Source organism: Molossus molossus, unplaced genomic scaffold, assembly GCF_014108415.1.
Source record: "Molossus molossus isolate mMolMol1 unplaced genomic scaffold, mMolMol1.p scaffold_m16_p_10, whole genome shotgun sequence".
Classification (NCBI taxonomy): domain Eukaryota; kingdom Metazoa; phylum Chordata; class Mammalia; order Chiroptera; family Molossidae; genus Molossus; species Molossus molossus.
Window position 1 is genome coordinate 4495021 of NW_023425345.1, and position 25153 is coordinate 4520173.

The 25153-nt window shown below is 56.2% G+C and overlaps 1 protein-coding gene across 4 annotated transcripts; it reads right to left on the minus strand.

Moving 5' to 3' along the window:
• Nucleotides 1-259: 259 nt before the first annotated feature.
• On the minus strand, nucleotides 260-24514 carry SYNGR1 (synaptogyrin 1). 4 transcript variants are annotated; one of them, XM_036251030.1, is made up of 4 exons: nucleotides 24390-24514; nucleotides 6342-6579; nucleotides 4887-5032; nucleotides 260-462 (listed from the first exon to the last, which is right to left on the minus strand). In XM_036251030.1, exons 1-4 carry the CDS (start codon nucleotides 24486-24488, stop codon nucleotides 307-309), a joined length of 639 nt encoding a protein of 212 aa, XP_036106923.1. In that variant the 5' UTR covers nucleotides 24489-24514; the 3' UTR covers nucleotides 260-306. The 4 variants fall into 4 exon arrangements, with proteins under 4 accessions (XP_036106923.1, XP_036106921.1, XP_036106922.1 ...); XM_036251028.1 differs by having other exon boundaries at nucleotides 260-524; XM_036251029.1 differs by having other exon boundaries at nucleotides 260-528.
• Nucleotides 24515-25153: the final 639 nt, after the last annotated feature.

A 25153-nucleotide genomic window follows, 5' to 3' on the forward strand; every position in this document is an offset into this window, starting at 1 on the left:
GTGGGCTGAACACACAGCAGGTGCTCACTGACTTGCTCGATGACACGATGAATGAACGCAAACACCCCAGGCTCCTGCTGGACACACGTGCACACACATGTAGACAGACCCCTGTAACTCCTCACTGCCCGTCCCACCCGGCTGCCCTGGACCTCAGCGGAACCACCGGGAGGCTGATGAGGTGCTGGGCAGGGTAGCCTGGGAGGGAGCAGGGGTAGGTGTGGAGGGAGGGGGCAGGGGGCGGGGGCAGGGGCAGGGGCAGGCGGGGGCGAAGAGGTGGGGAGAGGAAGAGGCGGTCACTTCGGCTCAGTAGCCCTGCGACTGGTAGCCCTGGGGCTCCGTGTCGAAGGCGTTGGCTGGCTGCTGGTAGGTGCCACCCATGCTGGTGGGATCTGGCCCGGCGCTGGGCTCCACATAGGGGGCGTAAGGCATGCTGGAGTCCTGGCTGGGGTCCATGTAGTCCTGGGAGAAGAGGGCCGAGTCGGCGCCAATCTGGTACCGCTGGAAGGCCAGCACAGCCTGGCCTGCCTGGGGACGAGGGCCAGTGGGGACGAGGACGGGCAGGAGGGGATGGTTAGGGGAGAGACAGACAAGAGCACCGGGTTAGTGGAGGTTAGTTCACCAGACACAGACAACAGAGGGTTAAATATCCTCGCGGCACCCGAGATGAACCCAGCTGCCCGGTGGGAAGGAGAGCTGCCCGCGCAGCCAGCCTGTGAGAGGCACCACACCGTCCGCTGGACAGAACTTCACAAGTCACCTGCCCCTTGTCCCCGAATCCCAGAGATCACCTGGGCCACCAAAAACTCTCGTGTCCACTGTGGAGTGTTGAAATGGTCCAAAGGCCCACAACTTCTTTTCAAACTGTGTTCTCAGAATGTTATGTGGAATGGGGAAAATAACGTTCCTTGGTGGGACAGAGAACTGTTGCCATCTAAACTCATTCCCTCTCTTGCAGCTAGGTGCAGCCATGTAACTAAGTTCTTTGTTCATCCTCTGACCTGATGCCTGGGATGCAGATGTGATAGCTGGAGCTCTAGTTGTTATGATGGACCATGAGGTCCAGGAGTCAAACTGTAGGGATGAAAGAGGCTTGGGTCACTAAAAACTTCTGGAGACACTATGCCAGCCTTGGACTGTCTTCCCGGACTTGGACTTCGTTTAAACCACTGTTATTTGCGATTTCTGTCATTTGCTGCTGAACCTAGTTCTAACGGAAACAATTTGGTCTAACAAGCTTGGGAAAGTGAGTTATACGGAGTGAGACAAGTCTCAGGACCACAGGGCTTGTGAGAGCCATGACCAGTTAATGTACACTGGGATCCCGAAGGGGACGCTACAAGCCACATTCACCAGCCTTATCTGACCACTGAAGCCCTTTTTTTAAGTTGGGAAAAAGTTGTCTCTGGTATCCATGCATAGGCGGGAAATTTTTCAGTAAAAGCAACTATACTGTTATTAAGGACAATGACACTGACCACACCAGGCTGGGGAGTAAGTTAAATCTGTCATGATAACATAGTTTACAGGTTGACATTGAAAGCCTCTCCAGCCCAGGTCATCTGCCTGTGATGGGAACAGGCTCATACCCCACAAACCCCTCTGAGCTGGGAAGACTGAGGCCTAGAGAAGGGAGCCCTCAAGGCAGAGTTAGTGCCAGAACCCAGACCCGAAAACACCTTCCCAGGCCAGGGCCCTCTCCACCTCCTTCCCTTTGATCAACGCCCTGACAAGGCACCAAATCAGCCAGGAACCCAAAAGGGCCATCAGGTATGAGGCAGGTGCTTGATGTTTAATTTCAGAAAGTTCCAGAAGCCCAGTGACTACGCATGAATTTTCGATGAGTGTCAGCGGAGGAAGCTCTGAGGGGCAGCCCTTCCTGGGAAGCGGCTGTTCGAAGCAGGGCCGGGGCCTGGGAGAGGCAGGCCTAGAGCAGCTGGCTGAGGAAACCGGGTGGGGCCCTTCTGTATTTTCTACTCTGCTGGTCTGAGGTCCTGGCTGCTGGAGGCTCAGATGCAGGAGCCTGGAGAAGCAGGGAGAGGAAAAGCCCCCTGGGGTAGCAGCCTGCCTTCAGCACCCTGAGTCATTGGCAAGCCCACAAGAGCACAAAGGGCATGAATGAATGAGTCCCTGAGAGAAACATCTGCAGACCTGGTTCTCCTGGAGCTCCCTGGCACCTAGTGAACTCCGTGGGCACACCTCTGCCCTCACTGAGTCAAGGCCTCCCTAGCTATCCAATTCAAGGGGCCACATGACCGGAGCAAAGGAGGGATGTGGGCCCCTTCTGGGGTGTAGAAAGGAGGCTGGGAGTTCTGCTCCGAGCCCAGGAACCTGGAGGTCCACTTGGCCCTGCTTCTTCAGATCAGGTACACTCTTAAGCCTCTCCACCGTGCTGTAAGCAGCCTGCACTTGTATGCCTCCAGTGTCAGGAAGCTCACTCCATGTGCTCTGCTCTGGGGCCTGTTTGTGCTCCATTAACTCTACAACTCCTGCAGAAAGTGGGAGGATAGGTGGGTTCCTGCCCAAGCAACTGAGGGCCCCAAGGAGGGAACTTGTACAGAATTGGAGGCCAAAATCCTTTGGAAGAACAAGGACTCACCACATGAGAATCATCCCAAGGTTGAGACTATGGAAGTGTCCCTGACGCCTTGAACAGAATGAGTGGATAAATGAAAAAAGAAAAGAGCCTACATTTATTGAGCATCTCTGTGCCAGTCTTTGTTTCATCCGTACAACAGCCCTGAGAGGCTGGTCCGTTATTACTAAATCCAGGGAATTCGACTGAGGCTCGGAGCGGTGCAGGGATTTGACCAGGGTCACACAGCACACGAGAGCAGAGCCAGGCCAGGCCTCCCTTGGCAGCCAGCCACCACTGGGACTGTGAGATCAGCGTTCATGCCACAGCTGTGGGACGGGCTCTCACACTGTGCCCATGGCTCAGCACCCTGGCAGCCACATATGGAGCCACCACCAACCCTCAACAGCCCATGGCAGTCCACCTGGGGGAGAGTTCAGTTTGTCCGTCTCCTCTTCCCAGCCTATGAGCTCCTGGGGTCAGGGACCCCATCTGATTTATCACTAGGCACAAAACAGCTGCTCAATAAATGTTTACTGAATGAATGAACACATGAAGAATAAACAAGAGACAACGAATAGCTGGCAGGTCTTAACTGGCCTCTTAGGCCAGCCCTCCACTGCCCTGGATGCCCTGGCTCCTGGCCGTTCCTGGCAGCAGGCTGCCCCCATATCCTCGCCATGGGCAGGACACAGGGCTCCCTGCCTCTGGAGGCCGGGAGGCCTACGGCTGAGCCGAGGTGGGGAACAGTGTGCTGTACTCCTCCTGGAAGGTAAGGTCCTTGAGTCTCCGCACGGCCAGGGCTGCGCTCAGGCTCTGCCAGGAGAGAGTAGGGGTGAGGCCAGCAGGGAAGAGCTAGGAAAGGCAGAGGTGCCAGCAGGGGGGCAGGCTTCCGTGCTGGGGGCACCTACCCCTCCTCTGAAAGTCTAGTGTCAATTACCCAGTCCTCTGTGAGCTCCACCCCACCTCAGGGCTTGCTGCTCCCAAACTCTTCCCTGTAGGACTGGATGATCCCCACTTTCAGGGACCCTTCTCTGGTCTGAGCTACCCAGGTCACCTGGTTTTTCCTCCAAGCCTTGAGGACAGAGCTCTAAAGTGACCATGTTGGCCTGCGGGGGCCTGAACCACAGGTCTCCTCTTCCAAACTCCAGCTCCCAAGTAGTGTGAATACCCAGGGGACACCAACAGAGAAGCTGCCCCAGGGCAGGCCCAGGAGGGCGGGGCACAGGGGCCAAGGACCGCTGGAGGGCCTGGAGGAGAAGCCTTAGGGCAAGAGAGCCAAGTGACCCGGATACCAGCAGCAGGGAGGGAGGAGAGAAATAAACTAGATGACCTGGCAGCTCAATCCCAGGGGCAGTCCTGCTGCCAGGCTGGTGGCCACTCCAGGCCAGTCGTGCACAGACATGCTCTCCTTGACCCGCGTGGTGTTTTTCTTTAACTTGAATAACTTGCTAACACATGAAGATCCGATTTCACATAGAAATTCAGATTGCTGGCTTTTCTGGAAAACGGAAGACCTGGCCTCTGTAGGTCCCTTTCCTACTTCAGGGGTCGAGGAGAAGGTACCCTTTCAGGACAGGCATGGACATGCCACCTGGGCTGCCACCGCTTTCTCGCATTGTGCCTGCCAGGTGGGCAGCTAAGTTTGTGACACCCTCTCCCAAACCCAATCTCCCGATTTTATAGATGGGGAGACACAGGCCCGGAAAATTAGAGACAGCTCCAAGGTGTGACCAGGTCCCCTGACTCCTAGGCCTGGGCTTCCCAGTCATAAAACCTCAAGGCTCCCCTTCCTGTGCAGGCCTGGTGTTCTCACCTGTTAAGAGGACAGTGAATTGCCCTGGCCAGTTTGGCTCAGCGGTTAGAGCGTCGGCCTGCGGTCCGGAGAGACCTGGGTTCGGTTCCCGCTAAGGGCACGTACCTCGGTTGCAGTTTGTCCCCGGCCCTGGTTGGTTGTGCGGGTGGCAGCCACTTGATGTGTCCCTTTCATGTCAATGTTTCTCTCTCTCTCTCTCTCTCTCTTCCTCTCTCTCCCTCCCGCTCTATCTGAACAAAAAGTGGAAAAATGTCCTTGGGTGAGGATTAAAAACAAACAAACAAAAAAGAGGATATTGAATGCCCACCACCCAGCCACTGTGGGTGCTCTGCACCAAGCAAGGGTCTGTTGGCACCACACAACTGTCCTCTCTGGCAATGTCACAGTCTCCCTCGGAGCAGCCCCGCCGTGGCATCAAGGACAGACGTGGAACAAAGTTCCTGGCTGCACTGGAGCCCACAGGCCCGCAGCCAGCTGGGCAGGCGGTGTACTCACCCACGTGAAGATGGAGAAGAAGGAGAAGGCGATGGCAGCCCGGGCTGCGTCCGTCCCTTCGTTAAGTGGATTGTCCTTGGGCTTGGAGACCTGCCACTGGTTGGCCAAGTAGCAGAAACCCACAAACCAGAGGAAGGCCCAGAAGGCTGGGTGTCCACCAGGGTCAGGCAGAAGGGTCCATGCATGGGGAAAGAAGGCGAGTTGGGAGGAAATGGGGAGCCATGGAACAGGGAGAGGTTCGAGATCGCCCACTCTCCCCACCCCCAAGGAGGGGCACAGGGAAGGTGAGGCACGAACAGAGGGTCAGTCAGACGCACAGCCGGAGAGAGATCATGGAAAGGATCCAGCAAAGGCCCAGGGAGAGCCAGGGGCAGTGAGAGGGAGGGAAGGAGGAAGGGAGAAACAGAAAAAAATCAATCAGTCTGGGCTGGCATTTTTCTAATGTCAGCCAAACACGGATTTCCCAGCTGTCCCCAACTGGCCCACCATCTACCCTGAGGCCTGCAGCTCTGGGAGGAGTACCCCGACACCCCCTCACCCCGAGAACTGGTCAGGGGGAATGTGAGGGGGCTAGGACAAGGGTGTGGCTCAACCCCAGTGGGTCTTAGCCTCGACCTCTAATGTGCTTGTGGCCTCATCAAGGTCCCCAAAGTCGGTGAGGGGGCCTTTGGGGCCAAGGTCTGGGAAGTTCAGCAGTGGGAGCCCTGTGGTAACCAGATCTTCTGTGGTACCCCGGTCTATCCAGAGAGGCCCAGAGCTGCTCAGACAGAGCATGTGTGTGCCCGGCGGATGGGGTATCTAGAGCCCAGCCCCCTACGAGAGGCACTGCTGGGGAATTCTAGGGCTCTGTGGAACTAAGTCTGAGAACTATTAATTTTGTTCTAGTTCCTTCAAGTCTAAGGGGCCCCAGACCTTGCTGCCAGGCCCATCCTGAGTCCCAGGCCTGGAAATGGGGGGAGGTCTCTGCCCCAGACCTGAGACCATGGCCTTAGGCTAGCGATCGAGCTGAAGTCTTACTGACTCTTAACCTACACCTCCACCAATCAGATTCTCCAAACTCATGCGACAGAGGTCAGGATACTCTGCCAAGGCCGCTTCTGAAGGGCAAGGGCAGCTGGGCGCCTAGGCTCCCAGCTCCAGGTTCTGCCCCTCTCCAGGCCAGCTGTGTGCCAGGCCTTCAGTCACCTGCTGTTTAGTTCTCAGGGGGCCCAGCAGGGAGGTGCTCGCCGATTAGAGAGGCTCCCCTGAATGCTGCGCTGCCCTCCCCGCTGCGCGGCTCTTGCTGTTCTGGGGTGCACGCCGGCACTGGTGCCACCCTTCCCTGGCCACCAGGTGACCCCAAGCCCGTCTCTTCGCCCGTCTCATAGGTGTGCACGAGGATTAACGGGACCAGGGCTGGGACAGCCCTCGCAGGCTCCGCTGTGCGGAGGGGTGCCCTCTGGGGCGGGGGCTCACCCGAGACACCGACGTCGGACAGGACGGCCTTCTTGCGGTCCTTCACGCTGCTGATCTGCGGGAAGTAGACGTCCAGGGCCAGGTAGAGCAGGCAGGTGAGGAAGGCGAGCACGCCCACGGCCACGCCGTAGCTGCAGGCGTTGGGGTTGCGGTTATAGATGCAGAACTCCTCGCCCTCCGAGGGGGTGTTGAGGTAGCCCTCATTCACGATGGAGCCAAACACCACGATGGAGAACACCTGAAGAGGGCCGGGAGGGGCCGGGGGAGACATGAGGCCCAGCCCGGGGAGGGGGGCAGTTGCCCACCAACACCTCTCGGACTGCTGCCGGCCTTTCTGTGAGCCCTTTCACCCCAAACAGCAGGCATTTCAAAGGGGAGGCCCACAGAGGGAGGGCAACTTGCTTGGGGTCACACAACAGGGCAGGGTCAATTGCTTCCACCTTCAGCCCCAAGCACTGAGAACCCTCTCAGTACAGATGTGGCCCACCTATGCCAACCAGGTCCGGAGAGGTCTTCTTGGGTCCTGACACCTGGGTGGTGAACCTGCTAAGCCTCCACCTCCATCGCCACCCCCTCCCTCCACAGAGCCATGGGTTGTTCTGGAGTCTCGCCCACTCCCCCACACTTCCGGCCCCCCGGGGTCTATCTGCAGTCCCACCCTTCCCTGTAGTCCAGGCCCTAAAAGGGGAAGGAGTGATGAATGAAAAATAACACCAGGCACAATCCTACCAATTACAGGGCAACCTGTACCACCCTCAGTGAGTTACACGGGGTGCATTTAACCACCCCAACAAGTCTATTTTATTTTATTTTATTTTTCTTTATTGATTTTAGAGAGAGAGGAAGGGAGAGAGAGAAAGAGAAATATTGATGTAAGAGAACATCAACTGGCCACCTCCTGCATGCCCCCCACTGGGGATTTGGCCCACAACTGAAGCATGTGCCCTGACCGGGAATCGAACCAGTGACCTCCTGGTGCAGGGTCAACACTCAACCACTGAGCCACACAGGCTGGGCCCAACAGGTCTATTTTAGTTCAGTTGCAGCCAGCTAAGATGGCCCCTTGATGTCACCTCCTGATAGTCACACCCTGAACTGTGGGCTGGGCCTAGTGACTTGCTACAGAATATGGCAGAAAGTGATGGGATACAACTTCTGCGAGGAAGTTACAAAGGCTGTGGCTCTTGGCCCCTCTCGCCTGCTCACTCTGATGGAAGCAGCTGCCGTGTTTCAAGCTGCCTCGTGGAGAGGCCTCCCTGGCAAGGAACTGAGGGATGCCTCCAGTCAACAGCCAGAAGGGAACTAGGCCCCTCACTCCAACAGCCCACAAACAAGTGAGTCCTGCAGGCACCACGTAAGTGAACTTGAATATGGATCAACCCTTAGCCATCAGATGAGCCCACAGCCCTGGCTGACATGGTGACTGTAGCCTGTGACAGACCCTGAGGCGGTGGCGCCTAGCTAAGCAGATTCCTGACCAGAGGAACTGTGAGATAACAAATGTTTGTTGTTTTAAGCCACTATATTTTGGGGCCAATTGTTACCCAGCAATTGCTAACTGATACAAAATCAGTAGCATTGGCATTTTGCAGATGAGGCAGTTAAGGTGCAGGTATTGGTAAATGTGCCCAGCGTCATACAGTGATGTTTGGTCAGTGGCAGAGCTGGCTTCAAACCCAGGGGCTTGACTCAAATTCACGCTTTGTCCTCCTGTCTCTTGCCTGCCCTGAAACGCTGAGGATGAGGAGGCCCAGACCCACGGACACACACGCAAGAAGGCCGAGCCTCGGCTGGAGGGGATTTTTATCAACCATTTTCCACTTCCCTTTGCTTTACAATTGTTCTACAAAAAACTACGATTTCAGTATAAGCCAGACATACTTCCATACTCAGCTGATACCCAGGACAGCTAGTGAGTCCAGGGCAGGTGTGGGAGAAAATATGAAAAATAGTATTATTGTTTTAAATCGAATCTTTCTAAGATGTCTACACTTCACATGGGTTTTATAATGTATTGGATATATCAGTGTAGTAGTAATTACGTGTAGAACAAGTAAGACTACATTTAATGGAAGGATTGATTCAAACATTTTTCCTGCAGGAGTGCAGGAGACCACTGTTCACGATTCTCTGTGTTCAGGATTCTGACCCAAATGTCCAATGGATGAATGGAGAAGCAAGTGACAGCATATCCAAACAATGGAATATTATTCAGCCACAAACAGGACCATGGCTCTGACACATGCTCCAAACAAATGGACCTTAAAATAAGTGAAAAAAGTGAAAGAAGCCATACAGAAAACGTCAACATTATATGGTTTCTTTTATGTACTATATCCATAACAGGGACAGGAAGCGACCAGAGTTACCAGGGTACAAGGAGGGGAGAATGGGGAGTGGTTACCTAATAGGCACAGGATATTTCATGGGGTGATGAGGTTTTGAAACTAGAGCAAGGTGATGGTTATGCAACGCTGTAAATGCTCGAAATGCCACTGAGCTGTACACATTAAAATGGTTTCTTGTATGTTATGTGAGTTTTTCTGCAACTAAAAAAAAGAAAGAAAAGATTGCAGGGCTGTGTCCTGGTTCAGCCACAGGCACAGAGGCGGGCCATGAGCCACGTCTGCCAGTCCTGACTGGGGAAGGCACACACACCCTGCCCTTCACACCTGTGCCGTCAGCCTGGCGCACAGTCCTGCCCTGTGACAGGTTCAGGTCTTCACAATCAAGAGCCAGAGAGGCCAGTTTGTACTGCCCCTAATTTACATATAACAAAACTGAGATTCAGAAAGAGGTGACACTGTTGTTAGCAGGACAGGCTGAATCGAACCCAGGTCTCCTCTCAGTGCTGGGTTCTTTTCCACCTGACCAAGCTGACCCTCAGCCTCAGGAGGTGGGTCCTGAAGAAGGAATATTTCCTGAGACCTGAGGGTTAGCAAGAAAGCATCAGTGTGACTGGGTCAGGCACTGGACTGGATCGGGCTGTGGACTGGATCGGGCCCTGTGACTGACTGGATCGGGCTCTGTGACTGACTGGATCGGGCCCTGTGACTGACTGGATCGGGCTCTGTGACTGACTGGATCGGGCTCTGTGACTGACTGGATCGGGCTGTGGACTGGATCGGGCTGTGGACTGGATCGGGCCCTGTGACTGACTGGATCGGGCTCTGTGACTGACTGGATCGGGCTCTGTGACTGACTGGATCGGGCTGTGGACTGGATCGGGCTGTGGACTGGATCGGGCTGTGGACTGGATCGGGCCCTGTGACTGACTGGATCGGGCTCTGTGACTGATTGGATCGGGCCCTGTGACTGACTGGACTGGGCACTGTGACTCGACCGGGCAGTGTCACTGGAGTGCCAAGTCTGGTGCTCAGGGGCACAGGAGGGGAGAGACAGGAAGTCCCGACTTTGAAGCACTTCCTGACAGACACGCTCGCTGAGGGCTGCTGCCAGAGGTGGGAACAAGGGTGGACCCCTCCCGAGAGCAGGCCAGAGAAGATGGGAGGAGAAGCAAGAGGGCGGAAGTCCCTTTGGGGACAGCAGAGGAGGAACCATTAAGACGGGGCCCCCTTGGGGAAAAGACGCAGGGAGTCCTTGGAGAGACCAGGAGGAAAGTGCTGGAGATCATGCGTCCCCAAGAGGGTAAGGAACGAGATCAAAACACCCTCCGAGAGACAGCAGGGCCAGGGCAGGGCGCAGGAGCAGGAGGAAGCCTCACACCAGCCCGGGCTGCCTGCACTCAGGCCCCGGGCCCCCAGCCCTCCTCTGCACCCCCAGAGGGAGGTGGTCAGGGAAGGAGGCTGAAGCAGTAACTAGTGAGCTGAGCTGAGGAACCAGCTCTGCAACGGTCAGGGGAACGAGTGTTTCAGGCAGAAGGACAGAAAGGGCAAAGGCCAAACGGGAGAAGGAGTGTGGCCAGAGCGTGACCAGGGAGCCGGGACTGGAGAGGCACAAGGGGAGGAGGGACAAGGCATGCGGGGCCACAGTGGGGACACTGAATCTAAATGCAGTGCGAAGTCATGGGGTGGGTGTGACAAGATCCGGTGCTGTGGATCTCGAACCCCCACCCCGCGGCACAAAGGTCACTTCAGTGGTTCCCCATTGCCCTCTGGATACAACCCCAGTCCAGGGTGGGTGGTCCAGGCCTCACCTCCCTACACTTCCTGCCAACCACCCGCTCCCCCACTCCTCACGTCCCGGGCCCTTCCACTGTTCACGCCCTGGAAGCCGGTTTCCACCCACAGGGCCTGAGCTGGAACTAGCCGTTGTTTATGTGCCAGGCAGGTGGAGCGAGCTGCCAGTGGCTCCTCCGCTGGGCATGTGCTGTCTGGCCTGACCTGCTCTGTACCCACAGGGCCCCTGCATCGGGGCCTGGGAGGTCTCATCTGGGAGGCCAGAGTATTTCTTGAGCACCCAGTACGTGCCAGGCCTTGTGAGAGAGGCTGAGGAGGCGGCAAGGTCCCCATTCTCACCAAGGGAGACGGACACCAACTTGACAAACATGTAGATAAGTCCTGACAGGTATCCTGAAAAAGCATGAAGCAGGACAAGAGGAGGTGGAGGAGGTGATCGGGGTGGAGGGCTCTGATGAAGTGCCCTTTGAGCAGAAGACCAATGTTCCAAGGAGAAGTAACCACAAGTGCCAAGGCTCTGGGGCACAAACAAGCTTGGTGTGTTGAGGAGGGACATGGAGGCCAGTGTAGCTGGAGCAGAGTCAGTGCCCTGGGGGGCGGGGTGAAATCAGGAGCCACTTCAGGCTTAAGAGCAGGCAAGGGACTTGATCTGACTTAGGTGTAAAGAGAATCACCCTGGCTGCCACAGAGGAAAAAGACTGTAGGGGCGACGGTGAGAGCAGTGCCCGGTGACGGAGGGGCTGGGCTGTGTGGACCCTGTGATGGTGAAGTGGTGGGGTGCTGAATGTATTTTGAAAGCAAAGTTTCCAGAACCTGCTGACGGGTCTGCAGTGTGGAGACAGAGAAACGAAGAGCAGGCTAGGGAGGTGCTGCCAATCAGGGACAGAAACACGTGCGTGCGTGTGCGTGCGTGTGTGTTTGAGTGTGTCAGGCGCCAGGCAGGCTGCAGGGCGGGGCCAGAACAGGAGCCTCACCTGGACCAGGCCTGATAGTCTACAGATGGAGAAATTGAGGCTCGGGGTAGGGAAGAAATGTTGCCGAGGGCACACAGCCAGCCCCTTGTGGTCTCCCAAACTCCCTCCAGGATCCTAAGCACCAGTTTAACTTCTCCATTTAGTTGCCATCTCCCCACCCCAAGTGGGAGGGAGCAAGCACCCCAGGAGCAGGGCATGCGCCTCGGTTTCTGTCCTCAGCCACTTACAGCCCATGGCTACATAAAGGGGACTTCCTCAGGACCCACTCTGCGACTCTAATTAACTCCATGTGGTCCGTGTCCTTATTCTCATGTTACAGCTGCTTTGGAAACCTGCCCAGTCACACAGCTGGTCAGGGTGAATCCTGTCTCAAACCCGGGTCTCTAAAGCTAAGCAGTGCCCTGTGGACTCCGGGGTGACCTGCTAGGGCCAGATCTGCAGGGACAGCAAGGAGCACACAGAGCAGCAGTGGAGAACCGGAAATTAAGCCAGAATGAGATTCTACGCTATGTGGCCGCGGCAAGGGGAACTCATCCTCACCGGCGGGTCTGCTGCAGGGACTGCAGACAGTCTGCGGAAGCAGGAGAGGATGCAGGGAGGGTGGCTTGGAGAGGACCTGGAGAGGCCACTGGTCACTGGCAGGCAGAGGAAAAACAGTCTCCGTCCTTTGAGCTACAGAAAAATGCTAATAAAACAAAGCAAAACAAAAAAACTCCCAAAACAAACAAACAAATAGAAAACTACCAAGGTAACCAAGCCAATGCTCTTTTTTTTTTCTTTCTAATCCTTACCCCAGGATATTTTTCCATTTGTTTTCAGAAGAGTGAGGGAGAGAGAGAGAGAAACATCGACGTGAGAGAGACACATCGATTGGCTGCCTCCCACACGACCCCGACCAAGGCCCAAACTGCAACCGAGGTACGGGCCTTTGACCAGAATCAAACCCTCAACTCTTTGGTCTGAGAGCTGATGCTCCAACCACTGAGCCAAACCAGCCAGGGCCAATCCTGGGTCTTTTTAAAAGTGGATTCCACGTGGCACCTGGAGCAGAGCTGTGTCAAACTCAGAAAAACAAATAGGAAGGAATTTCAGAATCTCAGGATTTCAGGATCTTAGTCTGTTGGATTCGCTACCAACAGACACAGAAACTGTCGGACCCTGCCCTGGCTCCTCTCCCCCACCCCCATCAGCCATCCCAGGGGGTTGGGGCTGACACTGTTTGATAACCTGCTGTTCCCACCTCCCCAAATGCCCTTCCCCACCTTTTCATCTTTCAAATAAAACAAACTCCTCCCCTTCAAAGCCCTATTGGGAGGTGGTGACCCTCCTTCCCAGTAGTCTCCCCAACCCTGACCCTGCACACACTCCTGCTTGAGACTCAGTTACCAGTCTGTTTCCCCCATGACACCCTGAGACAGCCCCCAGCCCCCAGCCCCCAGGGGCCTTGCACCAATGGGAATGCCTGACGGCAATCACCCCTTAACCCTCACCTAAACTTCTAAAGGTGAAATACACCTAAAACACCACACAAGACAGGCTGACTTAGTCCTTTCACGGAGAGGGAAGCTAAGGCTGAGGGAGGCCTGGGCTCCGGCCAGCCCACGGCAGGTGAGCAGAGTGCCGTGGCCCCTGCCCAGGCCTGCCCCTCTGCCCCATTCCTGAACTGAGCCAAGTCTCTGAGGGAGTGAATTCCAGATTCCAAACTCTAGGGCCAGCCTGGGCCAGCCGCTGTCCCACACCCCTCGTGTCACCGCCCTGTGGTGGGAGGGTCAGGCCCACCTTACTCCACATCTGCACGCGGAGCTGGCAGGCTGCGCAGGGCCACAGCTGGGCACTAGGCCAGCCCAGGCTCTGGGGTGAGCTGGGCGCAGCCAGCGTGTGGGGTCAGAGGCCACTGCTGTGAGCCCAGAACTTCGAGGCTTGGCTTTAAACATCTTTGGGCATTTGCTGAGTTTCCCCAGAGAAGCTGTAGAGAGATGAGATCTGGAGTCCGCAGCCCTCTGGGCCTGTCAGTTCCAAATGGCACCACCTTATCTCCCTCTGCACAGGCTCATCTGTTCCCAGGCCCAGTGGCTGGAGGGGTCTCTGGTTCTTGCCTCACGTTACAGGCGGCCAGAGAGCTGACCTGCTCACTGGCTCTCCACTTGGTAGTCTCAACTGCTACTCCCTTCCAGGCGGTGACGAGCTTGCCTAGCCCAGGACAGCCTCCTCTCTGCTGTCCGTGTCTCCTCCAAGGCGGCTCCAGCTCAGCACCCCCAACTCTCACCAGTCCCCCTGGCTGAGGGTGAAGTCCCCCCCAGGTGGGCTCTGAGATCCCCCTATCTGGGCTACTGGTCTCACCTTCAGTCTCTCCCAGCCTCCTAGGGACCTCAAGTAGCCCTCATCCTGGCTCCTACCCAGCTCCTCAGACCCCAAACTGGGCTCATCCTCAAATCCCTTCCAATCTGGCAGTCAGGCCTATTGCTTCATCCTCCCCCAAAATAACTCGAATTACTCCATACCTCCATGCTGGTCCAGGCCAGCATCACATCTTGCCAGGCGATAAGAACAGCTTCCCAGTCTCTGTGTCCACTCCCGCCCCCTGCACTGTCCCCTCTATAGCAGTTGGAAAGATCTCTTTAAACCTAAATCAGATCATGTCACCCACCCGCTGCTGTATCCCAACCACCCACCCCCACACCCCCACAGTAAAATCCCTCCCCCTCAGGGCTCAGACTCCTTTCCTACCACTCTCTTCTGGCTGCCTTCCAAGCTAGTTCCTGCCTCAGCGCCTTTGCACTTGGTTATCCCCTGGGCTGGGATACCTAGAGTTCCCAGATCTTTCTGGCTGGCTCCCACTGGTCCCTTCTCAACATCAAACCTCAATGCACAACACCTCAGAGAAGCCCTCCAGACCAGACTCCCAGATCTACAATATTCTCCAATAATTCCATTTATTTTCTTGACACACACACACACACACACATTTCTATTTTTGCTATTTACTGGTTCGCTAGTTGGGTGTACATGGCACCCCCGGAGCCAGAGGGAGGGTCGGGAAAGGCTTTGAGGGAAGCAAACAGTAAGCCTGGTAGCTGGATAGGGGCACAGGCAGCACAGAAGTTGGGAGAAAGGAGTATTCTCTCATCCCTGGCTTGTACCCCCCACTTGCACACCTGTGACCACAGGGAGCTCACTCACTCCCTAACGAGGGAACTCTGGGTCCAGCGGCACCTGCCTTCCTGCTAGTGTGCCCGCTGAAGTCCTCCATCCTGCCTCCTGGGCCCCAGGGAAAGGCTGAGTGAAGACAGGAGCTGCCATGCTTTTGAGGAATGAGTCAGGCTGCCAAGGGCCCCCCTTAATGGGAATGGGGCCCTGTCTCCCCCAAGGTCATGTGAAGATGACAGCTGAAGCCAAGGCAGGGGCGCGTGACGGGCACTGGGCAGCTACTCGGTTTCCTGAAGAGCCTCATGCAGAGCCGCAGGGCTGAGACGGGGTGGACGGGGCAGCCGGGGTCGCTTCTCTCCTGCCCTGCCCAGGCACCATGTTCTGCAGCCTTAGATGTGACCTGCTGGGGATTAAGCTGTAATCTTCCAATAAGCCGTCCCCTCTCGTTCTCAGAGGTGAGGGTGGGGAATGGGCTCTGCTGGGCAGGGGCCTGGCAAGCAGCCCCCTGTCCCCAAAGTGCCGAGACTCAGCCTGGGTGATCTGAAGGCGCCTCCTTCTCTCCGCACTGTCCCTATGCTCACCCTCCTGTGGCTGTGTAACAAGGGGGCCAGCAGCCTCATTGGAAAGGTGGAAACTGAGCCCTGGCCGGTTTGGCTCAGTGGTTACAGTGTTGGCCTACAGACCAAAGAGTCATGGGTTCCATCCAGCCAAGAGCATGTACCTCAGTTGCGGTTCATCCCTGGCCCTGGTTGGGGTCATGCGGGAGGCAACCAGTCGATGTGTCCCTCTCACATCAATGTTGCTCTCTCCCTCTTTCTTCCCCCTTCCCACTCTACCTGAAGGTATTTGAGAAAATATCCTTGGGTGCGGATCAAAGAAAAAGAAAGGTGGAAACTGAGACTCAAGAGAAAGGTCAGAGGTCACATTCAGTGGCAGAATCATCTGGATGCCACCCCATGAGACTATGGACCGTCCCAGGTCTTGCCGTCTCTCGGGTGGGGAGCAATTGAGGGCTGGTGAGCAACCCCACCTCTGGAAAGGGGGTGTAACACCAACTGAGCACAGCTGAGCCCTTCCCAGGCAGGACCTCATGTGTGCTCCCATCTTACAGGTAGGGAAACTGAGGCTCCGTGAGGTCCCTCACCCGGTGAGAAGGGCAGAAGAAGTCCCCCCGTGGTGCCGGCTCTTCCTCGCTCAGTGCTCCTCTGCCCTGACATGGCGTCATTCCGTCCCCCTCCCTCTGTGCAAGTTCCAGATCTTCAGAGAGATCCTGCCTCAGGTCCTGCCTCACATTCTTATTTTTAAAATGTTTTTACTGATTTTAGAGAGAGAGGAAGGGAGGGAGGAAAGAGAGAAACATTGCTGTAAGAAACATCGATGGCCTCCCACACGCACCCCGACAGGGGACTGAACCCGCAACCTGGGTATGTGCCCTGACCAGGAATCGAACTGGTGACCTTTCAGTGCACAGACAATGCTCAGCCAACTGAGTCACACCAGTCAGGGCCCTGCTTCGCATTCTAGAAGAGAAGGGAGAGATAAGGGGGCAAGCCCTCTGCTTGGAGAGTTCTTACAGCCAGTCACGCAAAGCAAAAGAGAAGGGGTAGGATAAAGCGAGCTTGGAGGAATCCTGGAAGGCTTTAAGGGGGAGGTGATATTGAGCTGGGCCTTTAAGGCTGGTGGAAGACTGGAATAGGGATGGTGGGTTGAAGGAGGCAGGCAGAGCAATGCAGTTCACCACACAGTTCACCCCATGTGGAGTCCTTACGAGATGCCAGGCATGGTCCAGCACCGCGGATGTGACAGTGATGTAACAGACACGGTCCCTGGCAGCCTCTCACTGTTCTCCCGCACCTCCCAGCCTTCGCCACGCCTCTGTCTGCCTGGAGCTCCTTCCCCCTTGTCCCACAGCTGGCCATGCCCTCATCTCAACTCTACTGTCATCTCCCAACCTGACCCGAGAGTTCTCTCACGCTAGGTCTATGCTCACCTCTGTATTTTAACTGGTTTCTCCACCACATCTCCCTCACTGAAGGGCAGGCACCCAGCCCATGCTCAATGTGCACATTAAACAGAAGGTGACAGGACACCCACATCCTGCAGCTGTTGGGTCCAACGGGAGGACACATAAACCCCTCGCTGCCTGCCCGATGCGGCTGAGCGATCCATTAAATAACAATCAGCCACGAGATCTGGCCACATGAAGGTCATGGATGATGGAGGGCCGGGGGAGAAACCCTGGCGAGGTGCACGTGGGAGGAAAACAGAGGAGAAACACTGGAGATGGGGACCGTAATCTGGAGGACGCGAGGAGTGGGCGAGTGGATGGAAAAGACACCACTGTAGGGTGACAGGAAAGAGCCAGAGTGGGGAGGGCAGATGAAGGGAGGGCGAGGAGGAGGGAGGAAGGGCGATGGGAATGCCACTGGACCTGAGTCCTTGCGTAGGAGAGAAGCTGGGGTCTAGTGACAGGGAGGACCACCAGGAAGGTCAATGGCTCAGCAGTCCCAGGCCCAAGGATGGCTACATCAGAGTAGGCAGGGAGAGAGCTGGAAAGACAGAGGGGGGGGGGGGCAGCCAGCGGGCTGTGTGCAGCTACAGGAGCGAATGGCCAGGCCTCGGGGACACCCGGTGGCGAGTGGCTGAGGAGGGAGGGTAAGGTTGTGGGAGGAGGGAAGGCGAAGGAAGTGAGAGGCCAAGGCATAAGAAGGGTCGTGGCGGCGGACACTGCAATGACCGGGAACGAAGGGCAGGGCGGTGCTGGAGGGGCAGGCACCAGGTGACCCGGTGCTGGCCATGAGGGGAGCGGCTGATCCTGGGCAGTTGAGATTCAAAGCAGGGGAAGGGGGGAGTCAGGAAGCAGCCTCAGGGTCCCACCTCCAGGCCTGGGAAGAGGTGGGGGAAGAGGGAGAGGGAAAGAACGGCCCCACTGAGAGGGCTCCAAGAAAGCAGGTCGTGGGGGAGGCCAGGTTACAGTGCAGTTTTCAGTTAGGGATGCTCAGAGGCTGCTGAAGACTGGGGGACACAGGCCATATCCTCTTGCCCCCCGCATGAGTTACTGGAGGAACGCTGGGGTGTTGGGGTTCCTAGGCGGTGACATTCTAAACAGTCTGGGTCTGAGAGTCTGGAGCTGTCCCAGCCAGTTATCCCTTCCTCAGAGTCCTCCTCCCCCCATGTCCTCCTCCCCTGCAGACGGGAGCTGAGCAAAAGTGCATGCCCGGGGGGGGGGGAAGGCTCCCCCAAAAACACAGGGGCACAGCTGCCCTACCAGGCCCCTCTGACACTGCTCTGCTCACATACATGGACCTGGGGCCCCGGACCCCTGCTGCAGGCCCCTGCAAAGCATTGGGGGTGGGGGGAACAGTGGTTCTTACAATACTTCTTCAGACTAACCAGTCCGAAAGTTCCCATCCTACAATCCGCCAAGAGCAAGAATGGGCTTTTTGAGCCTGGAAAGGTGAGGAGCCTTTTCCAATCCGACAGGTGGGGAAACTGACGCCCAGAGAACACGGCATCTTGCTCAAGTCACCTGCCAGTCAGGGCTGGAGTGGGTGCAGAAGGGGCCTGGGCACTTCCCAGCGCCCTGCCCTGCCTCCCCTTCCCCTGGACAGATGCTGGTTCTTCTGTGGGTATGAAGTGTGGCTCCCTCGCCAGCCAGCGCTGCCATCTGCCCTCTCCCTCTCCTCCCCCTCCTCCTGGTTTTAACTCCTCTCCGCCTTTCCTCCCCCAGCCTTTGTTCTCTCTCCAGGCTCAGGCGGCCTAACAGCTTTGCACAAGCAGACCCGTGGCAGGAAGCAGGGGCCATGTCCTCAAAGTCAGCGTGGGCTGATCCTGGAACCTCCAGTTAACCTTTCTGGGCCTCAGCTTCTCACCTAGAGTGGAGCCACAAAACCCACTTTGACCGGGACATCTCAGGGCCAGGAGGAGTAGATTGTACAGCAGACCCTTTCTATTATTTAAAAAAAAATTTTTCTTTATTAATTTTAGAGAGGAAAAGAGAGGGAGAGAGAGACAGAAACATCGATGAGAGAGCCCTGGCTGGTTTGGCTCAGCGGTTAGAGCGTCGGCCGGCAGTCCACAGAGACCCGGGTTCAGTTCCCGCTAAGGGCATGTACCTCGGTTGCAGTTTGTCCCCGGCCCTGGTTGGTCGTGCGGAAGGCAGCCACTCAATGTGTCCCTTTCACGTCGATGTTTCTCTCTCTCTTCCTCTTTCTCCCTCCCACTCTATCTGAACAAAAAATTGAAAAATGTCCTCAGGTGAGGATAAAAAAAAAACATCGATGAGAGAGAACATCGACAGGCTGCCTCCTGCATGCCCACAACCTGGCATGTACCCTGACAGGGAATTGAACTGATGACCTCTTGGTGCATGGATCGACGCTCAACCTCTGAGCCACACCAGCCAGGCTACGACAGGCCTTTAAACGTTCATTTCTTCAAACCACATCTGCCCCAAACCCGGTCACTACAATCCCATTTTACCAATAAGGTAATAGAGGCTGAGAGAGACCTGGGATTTTCCAAAGTCCCATTCGGTGGGTCCTGCTCTTGACGCCAAACTGTCCCAGGCTCCCCGAGTTCCTGTGCTGCCCCTTTACGAAGCAAGTGCCAACACACCTGGCAGAACCCTATCAGCCAACATCTGAAGAACACCTTGCAGTTGATCCCACCCTACACCTAAGAGGTGGGCCAGCCAAGGCTCGGCCACAGGCAGGCGAAGAGGTGAGCAAGGTTCTAATATTGTCAGCGATAAATGCCAAAGGAGCATTGGACCCGTCTTCATGGACCTTGCCCTCTGAGTGACAGGGACGTGACCGGTGCTGGGAGAGGCCAGGCTAGATACGACCACACGTTTCCTGTTAGGACACCTGCCTCAGAGCCCTCTCTGAGCCACGCTTCCACATGGCAGCCACGGGGAGTTTCCGAAACACACTCCTCTGCTTGAAACCCCCCCGTGGTTCGCCACGGCCCTCAGATGAAGTCCAGCTGTGTGTCTGTCACCCGTGGCCCTTCCTGGGCTGTCCACCCCTACCTGCCCCTCTAGCCCTTTGACTCGTCACTCTCATTCATACCCAGGGTCCCCAAGAACTTAGCCTCATTTCTAAAATCCACTCAGGGCTTGTACACATTCTGTTCCCCCTCCCCACTTCTTTTTTTTTTTTCTTCTTCTTTATTGATTTTAGAGAGAGAGGAAGGGAAAGGGAGAGAGAAACAGAAACATCGATGAGAGAGAACAGTGACTGGCCACCTCCTGCATGCCCCCCACTGGGATTGGGCCCACAAACTGGCATGTGCCCTGACTGGGAATTGAACTGGCGACCTCTTGGTGCATGGGTCGATGCTCAACCACTGAGTCACACCAGCCGGGCAGACCTCCCCACTTCTTTATTAGAACCAGCTCAGGAGTCACCTCCCTCTGGAAGCCCTCCATGCCTCTACCCTGCAGAGATAGCTCTGCCCCAACGCATCTCCTTGCAGCGTCCCAAGCCTCCTGGATGGTGCTTGTCGGCTCAGTTCTGTTCTCATTGGACTGAGAGTATCTCCAGTGGGACACACACGCTGGCACTGACAGGGACTTGGAATATATGGAATGAACGAACGAAGGCCAGAGCTGGCCAGAGCTCGGTCTCCACCTGGACGCCTTTCACCCACCCTTTTGATGCATGATGACAAGGGCGTGCAATCTGGTTGGGAGCTGGGACAAGGGTCTTGAAGCTGCTGCGTTTGCAAAGCAAGGTCAGCTTTTACACTCAAGTGTTCTCTTGGGATGATTAAGGGGGCTGATAAAAGAGGATGTAAAGCCTCCCCCCTTGACCACCCCTTGGTGCTACTGCGACCCAGATAGGGAAGCCACAGAGAGTATACTGAATAAGGCCTGGCAGATTGGGTTTAAACTGCGGCTCCAACCGTCCGCACCTTGAGCCAGTAGATGAGTTCCTTCCATCCTGTGCCTAACTTCTGTTTTCTGGGGACAGCCGACACATACCCACTTACAAAAGTCTAGGTGTCAGAGCCAATGCCTGTAAGAGATCAACCCTGAAAATGGCAAAATTTCAAACATTTTATTGTTTTATTTTGCCAAAATAGAGAATTAATTTTAAAAACCTCTCACCTAACAGCACCAAAATTCTTTTCCCATAAGTCATGTCAGCTCTCTAAAAGTAAGACTATAAACTGTAAATAGAAAGTGGTTCTTTACATTAAATCAGTTCGTTCCTGCTAGAACTCCCTGTCCCACAGGGCTCCAGCATCGGCTTCTGCCCCAACAAGGCCCGAGGGCTCAGAGGGCTCAGGATTCCGGATGGGTCCAGGTTTGGCGAGGCCCTGAAACTTATATGGTTTGGGGGCCCCTTTTCAGAAAAAGAACAGAAAATGATTTTTTTTTTTTTTACAGATTTTACAAAATTATCAGCCCACTGCACACACTACTGGACCCCTCCGTGGCTGCAGAAGGAATCTAGGTAGCACAGGAGGGTCCTGGATGGAGTGACCAGCGGCTGGGTTTGTCTGAGACGGGGTGGGGGGGGGGGGGGGGGGCCTCCCAGGACGTGGCACTTTCAGTGCTAAAGCTGAGAAAGTTCCAGCAAACCAAGATGAACTAGTCACCCTAGCCCCGGAGCTCAGGCTTCATTAGTGAAGGTGAAGCTTACTGCCAGCCTGCCAGACCCACTAACGGCCCCCCATCCCTGTGTGCTGAGGTAGCATGAGGGTGAAGGGCCTGCTCCCCAACATGTTAAAATGTCTCAGCATTCCACTTATACTTATTTTTTTAAAAAGACTGGAAGGAGCCCTAACTGGGTGTCATCCTGTGCACCGAAAAGTTGCTGGTTCAATTCCTTGCCAGATTACATGCCCAGGGTTACAGGCTAGATCCCTGTGGGGGGGAGGGGGGGAGTAGGAAGCAGCCAATTGATGTTTGTCTTGCACAGCAATGCTACTCTCTCTCTCTAAACATCAATTTTTTTTTTAATCCTCACCTGAGGACATTTTTCCATTTTTTATTCAAATAGAGTAGGAGGGTGAGAGAGAGAGAAACATCGACGTGAAAGGGACACATCGAGTGGCTGCCACCCACACAACCCAACCAGGGCCGGGGACAAACTGCAACCGAGGTACATGCCCTTAGCGGGAACCAAACCTGGGTCTCTGGACTGCAGGCTGATGCTCTAACCACTGAGTAACCGGCTAGGGCTAAAAATCAATTTTTTTTTAATTATAAAAAAGAAAAAGACTGGAAGGAGACAGCAGCCCTCCCTAAGTGGTGGGATATCATGTGACATTATCTCCAAATTTTTCTTTATTGTGGTAAAATACACATAACATAAAATGTACCACCTTAACCATTTTTTTTTTTTTTATCCTCACCAGAGGACATTTTTCCATTTTTTGTTCAGGTAGAGTGGGAGGGAGAGAGAGGAACAGAGAGAGAGAGAAACATCGACGTGAAAGGAACACATCGAGTGGCTGCCACCCGCACGACCGACCAGGGCCGGGGACAAACTGCAACCGAGGTACGTGCCCTTAGTGGGAACCGAACCCGGGTCTCTCTGGACAGCAGGCCGATGCTCTAACCGCTGAGCCAAACCGGCCAGGGCCCACCTTAATCATTTTTAAGTGTACAGTTCAGTGATATTAAGTATATTTATACTGTTGTGCGACCATTACAAGTGATTTTTATATTTTCCAATAACTGGCAGGTATTACTTTTATGTTTAGAAAAAAATACTGTATTTAAAGGTATCAGGGCTGGGAGGCTGTGGGGGCAGGAAGATTTGGGTTCCAATTCTCCAACTACCAGTGACATGCTCAGCAGCCATAGGCTTCTTTGAGCCTCAATTTCTTCAAGTGTGACACAGGCTGTTGGGGGGAACTAGTTGGGTAATCATGAGAGTGCCCCTGCATACAGTGGGTACTCAATCAAAGTTACTTGTTCCTCTTGCCTGGAATGTCTTTCCTGAACCCCAACGTGCACATATGTAAACCCTCCTCATCCTTCCAAGCCCAAACTGACATCACTTTCTCGATGAAGTCGCTCTGATTCCAAGGGCAGGCATGGAGACCCCTCTCCTGTTTCCACCACCTCTGCGTGGGGTGCGTGGTTCATTCCAAAGTGGTACTAAGGGCTGCGTCTGAGTCCTGCCATCTTCCCTTGGGGCTCAGCAGACTCGATAAAACTTTGCTAAATGAAGCCATCCAGGCAGAAGTGACCCAAGCAGACAAACTGCCCACACCCCCTCACAAAGCCAGTGGCTTTGCCCTCCCAGGCCAGTGGCCCAGAGTAAAAGGGAGCAATACCCACAGCCAGCCCACCTGATCAGGCAAGCGGCGCCTAGGGCTGTACCTGTGCCAAGGGCCTGTTGGGTCTCTGGGGAGCTGGAGGCTGGCACGGATTAATGAATTCAGTGCCACAAACCCTCCTGGATGTGCCAAGGGTGCCAGGCCTTGTGCCAGCATTGGGGAAGTTAGCACTAAAGACTAACAGAACTGGGCTTCCCTGCCCTTAAAGAGCTCCCATATGGTGAGCACCCTTCCTGTGACACAAGGAGATTTTAAACAACAAAAAAAGGTAGATCCATGGGACCGTAATATGGTGCTGAAAACCCAGGAAATGAAGGGAGCCTGAGCACCTGAGGCCTCAGCTGGCTTTAGGTGTAGCCCCCTGGGGTCATGGTCAGTGCCACTGACCAGCATCTCCAATCCAGGACCTTCTGGTCTGGGCACACAGGAATTGGCCTCAGGCCTGTAGAAGAAGCAAGACCCTCTAGTGAGGGTGTCTGGGCAATGGCCAGCCAGCCCTTAGGAGCCCCAGGCACCTCCTCCCTAGACCACAACAAGCCTTCTTTTCCTGGGTTGCTGCGGAGCCATGTAAACCCCTCCCTCCCTTAGTCCCTTCCTCCTGTCCGCGTTCCCAGGTCTGAACAGGGACCTCACTCAGCCCTCTGCACTGGGGTATTCTGCCCCGCACCAGGCTGGAGGTCCAGGACAGGCCTTTCTGTTTTGCACTGTGGGGAGGGCACCTTTCCGCGGGTCCTCCAACCCCCACAGGCATCCAGGTGTATGTTGGGGGAGGTGCTGTCACGGATTCACGAGCTCAAGGAGGCCTCAAGGAGGCTCCTCCCACCTCTCTACAAATTGGGAAACTGAGGCATGAGAGAGGAGGTGACGCTCCTACCTCGGAATTTGATTTCTGGTTTCCCGTGAACATTTCTTGGTGGTTTCCAGCCCAAGGTCAGGCGGCGAAGGAGAGGCAGTTCCCCGGTGCTAGCCAGGTATCTGGCTCCCGACGCATCGCTCCACACCATCCGGACTAGACCATAAAAACTGGGTTCCCTGTCCCTCTCCTTGAACGTCCCCCGCAGGCGTGGCGTGCACCCCTACGAGATGTTCCCCGCCCTGATCCGACACCCCAAAAAAGGCCACTTGAAACCCGGGCTCCGTCCCTACCGGCGCCGGTCCGCCCGGGCGGCCGCGCGCAACCCGAGCCGCGAGCTGCAGGGCCGCGGCCTGGAGGTCACGGCGATGGCGGGGGGGGCGGGTGGCGAAGCGCACGAACTGGGGGCACCAGGAAGCAAGGGCCCCAGGAACGGCAGCGGGCGTCCCTCGCGAGCATCGAGACCCCCGCCCCCGGGGCCCGGGAAGGAGAGAGGGGCAGGCGCCGGCAGCCCGCGGGACCGCTCCCCACCGGCTGCCGCGGCCCTGCCCGGGGTCCGGTGGGGTCGGGGTCCACCCGGGCACGCCGCCCTTGCCCGCGCCCCAACCCCACCCCCGGGCCACCCAGCCGTCCTTACCCAAGACACGACGCGCAGGATGGTGTGCGGCTGCCGGACCAAGGTGTGGGGGTCGAAGGCGCCCCCGGCTTTGCCCGCTCCGTACGCACCCCCTTCCATCGTGCCTGCACCCGCACGGTGCCCCCCGCTCGGCGCGCACCGACGGGCCGTGCGCGTGCGCGGCGCCCCCGCCCCGTCCCCTGCTCGCGGGGCCGGCGCGGCCGCGCGGCCCAGGGCTTCCGCGAGGGGGCGTTGTGCGCGGAGGGCGTGGGCGGCCGTGGGCGGGCCGCGCGCCCTCGTGCCCCGGGCGCGCCTGCTGCAGACCCTGCGGAGGGCGCGCTCGTCGCTAACGTGGTGACCGCTTCGCGAAGTTGGGGGGTGGGGGAGGAGGGTGTGTGCACTAAATGCAGGACGTGTCCCCGCCCCCGGGCTGCGGGTCTACCTGGACGCCCTGCCCCCATCACAGCCCCTTCGAGCCTAAGGCTCTGGCTGAAACCATCTTCATTATTTATTGGCTTGTTTCCCGTCGCTCTACCTCCAATGTAGTGAGAGGGCCCGGACGGCGTTTGTCCTCAGAGGGTGCTCGGCACCCAGGCGGTGCCGCATGAAGGTCTCGCGAATGAATGAGTGAACTACGACTGAAAAGCTTTCTCTCCGAGCCCTCCGAAGCACAGCCCCACCTCCCGGAGGACCTTTCCACTTTGCTTGTACACTGACGTCACGCGGGTCCCTGTGTGCGCACCTCCTACCCCAGCCCACAGGGACCGACACACCTGGCGCAGAGG